This window comes from Alosa alosa, chromosome 21 (assembly GCF_017589495.1).
Source record: "Alosa alosa isolate M-15738 ecotype Scorff River chromosome 21, AALO_Geno_1.1, whole genome shotgun sequence".
NCBI classification, from domain to species: domain Eukaryota; kingdom Metazoa; phylum Chordata; class Actinopteri; order Clupeiformes; family Clupeidae; genus Alosa; species Alosa alosa.
In genome coordinates, this window is record NC_063209.1 from 10,983,743 (window position 1) to 10,986,866 (window position 3,124).

Genomic DNA, 3,124 nt, shown 5'->3' on the forward strand with positions numbered 1-3,124 from the left:
TGCTAACTGTCATGCATTCACAGAACTCACAAGCTGTCAGACAGTTGTATGGCAAGCACCTCCAGCGCCAAATACAACTGGCAGATGTAGAAATAAAGTACAAGAAGAAAAAGATGGAAAACCTTGCACTGGAGGCTGAAATCAAAAAGAGGACCATTCGAAAACTGGACCTTGACATCCAAAAACTTGAGCGGGAGGTGAGTCATGCCTTCAATGCACACTGTATGCTAACTGTAACACAAATGTATAATGTATTAATCATCATTCTCCTGTCCTCCCCCAGCTCCAAGAAGATGAAGATGAAATAATAAAACGATGCATGTTAAATAAAAGATGACGCACCTTTAAATAATAATAAAAAGAAAAAGGAAATCCTTGTGAAGTGAGCCAGTTAATTTGCAGCGTGTAGGGCATGACATATGAGCTCCCATTGTGAAAACACTAGACCAGCGGCATCTTTAGTCAAATTCCTTTTTTGTTTGGCCCCCAGCAATCATATAGTTATATATAACAATTCAGCAAGATAGATTTTGCCAAATATGTGCCCCATTTGCGGTTACATCAGCCTAACGACATAATAGTAATGTAACAGCCTATACAGGTGGTCACAATAGAGGGGGACCCGCCCCCATACCCCCCCCCCCCCACACACACACACACCTAGCACCCATATGAAGGCCCAGAATGGTGGGTTCCTTTCTGCTCTGACAATGGCGTGTCCATTCCTGCAAGATGTGGTGGATGAAGAAGCACTTGTGCTCAGGAGGGCCTTCAGGCGGGAGAGGGTGTTCAGGGACCAGTTGGACCCACTGGCCTTCCCTGATGACCATCTACATGAGAGGTACAGGTTCTCAGCAGATGGAATCAGGTATTTGTGCAGACTGCTGGGTCCCAGGATTCAAAACCGCACAGCACGGAGCCATGCACTGAGTGTGGAGCCTTCCTTTACTCCGTGGGGGATGCAGAGCGGCTTAACAAGGCCACAGTTTGCCGCACTATAAGGAGTGTGTGTGGCAATCACAGCATTATCAGATGTGTTCATCACCTTCCCTGGCCACAGAAGACTCCGTGACATCAAAGAGGAGTTTTATAGGATTGCAGGTAAGATGATCTACAAATTACAGGACAACTGTTAACACTCATAGTAGGATATCATTACTTTGTGTTACAGGGTGGGCGGATCCGGCCCGCCACGCACTTTCATCCGGCCCGCTGAGCATTTCATTTGGTTATCAGGCTGCTCGCTATTTTTTTCCTGCGATAGAGACGACATTGGTTAGCTTTACTGCAAACTGCTTTTCACTCTCCTTAGAGAACGTTTACAATGTCAATGTGGAAACATCATGTTAAACTAAGTTAACTCTTAGTTATCTCCTTTGCAGCAGATCTAACGTGAACATGCGATCCATTTAATTGGGAACGCGTCTGCTCTCACGATAGGGAGAGAGAGCCGCAGGTTCCAGCTGGCTTGTCATTGTTGATAATTGATATCTCCTTCTTATAAGAAACTTTTAAAAGGAAATCATGAAGGCAGCAGTAGTTCCCACTACTGACCATTTAAAAAGTGTGAGAGGGCCATACCGTAGCAGGCAGAAGATCATTGAGAAATAAACGTGAATTAAAGCGACTGTCTTAAAGCGACAGTGCACAATTTGTACATTTGTTAAACAGCATAAAATTAGCAGTATTTTTAAGCAATTAATATTTTAAAAAAAAATACTTTTCATACTAAATTATAGGCTATAAAAAATGAATTTTTTTTATGTGTGTGTCGTGGGAATTTTCAAAACCCAGTGTGGCCCTTGAGCCAAAAAGTTTGCCCACCCCTGTGTTACAGGTTTCCCCAATGTCATTGGTGCATTGGACTGCACTCACATAAGGATCAAATCCCCCTCAGGTGCCAATGAGGCGGATTATGTGAATCGAAAATCCTTCCACAGCATCAATGTTCAGGTGAGCAGAACCTTTTGATATTGTCCATTGCCTGTGAATAGAATAGAAACTGTAATTGCCACACATGGTAGTATTTCTGTGCCTCAGTCTGGGGGGTGGGGGGTGGGGGGGATCAATAGCGGAAGGTTGTAATGATGAGATTTTGTGTTGTGTTGGTGTCTTGCTGGGAGACGAGGGGTATGGCTGCCGGCCTTTTCTCCTGACACCCTTTACAGACCCCCAGGAAGCACAGCAGGCCTACAACCATGCCCATGCCAGGACCAGGGCCACAGTTGAAATGACCTTTGGCCTCCTGAAGGCACGCTTCCAGTGTCTGCACACATTAAGGGTCAGCCCTTCGAGGGCATGTGACATTACTGTGGCTTGTGCTGTCCTCCATAATGTAGCCTGCCTGAGGAAGGAGAGGGCCCCCAGAGTGCCACCAGCCATGGACTGGGACAACCCTGCCATCTTCCCTGATGACGACAGTGGTCAGCTAGTGAGGGACCAATATGTGCTCAATTATTTCCGTTAAATTGCGTGCTTGAAATGTCAGTTAAATATGTCCTGCAGTGGCAGACAAATGTGTGTTTTTCTTTTTATTTGATTTATATTGATTTGGCCTCATGATGTTTGTGCTGTATACTATATGTTGCACTGTGCGTTGCAAGCTTGCTTGTGTGACTTTGGTTTTGAAAGGTACTGATGGTTTACCTGTTGTTTTATCCTTATTCAATAAAGGAACATAATTACACGTTGATGTGTGTTTATATTTATGTAGCCTATTTTAGACGGAGTAGGCTTGTAGGGCCACACTGAGGAAGGAGGAGAAGTCATGACGACACTGGTTCTTTCTGCGGGAAAGATGCATATTCTTTTTACAGTCATGAGACTTCTGACAATGTGATGGCCTACTGTTGTGTCATAACGATTAATGTCCTTTGTGAAACCTATGGGCCTACTGAAGTACGATTCCACGAAATGCTCCACAGCCTTCATTTTAACAACTGTCCTCTAAAACAAAGGGTTACAATATTATGAGTTTATTCTCAAAGTCGGATTTATTTGCTTGCTCTGTGGCCCTAATATTCCGTGATTTTATATTTAAGCAATAAGCCCCGAGGCCGTAGGTTGCACTGATTCTAAAACCGCGGAGCGCCTGTATACCCCTGTTGTAGAATCAGTGTAAGCC

The 3,124-nt window shown here is 44.3% G+C and overlaps 1 protein-coding gene across 1 annotated transcript; it reads left to right on the forward strand.

Moving 5' to 3' along the window:
* The first annotated feature begins 710 nt into the window (after window positions 1–710).
* On the forward strand, window positions 711–2,467 carry LOC125286846 (putative nuclease HARBI1). Its single transcript, XM_048232157.1, is given in 5 exon segments — window positions 711–927; window positions 930–1,008; window positions 1,010–1,101; window positions 1,838–1,957; window positions 2,025–2,467. Coding segments are annotated over 5 exon segments (951 nt in total).
* Window positions 2,468–3,124: the final 657 nt, after the last annotated feature.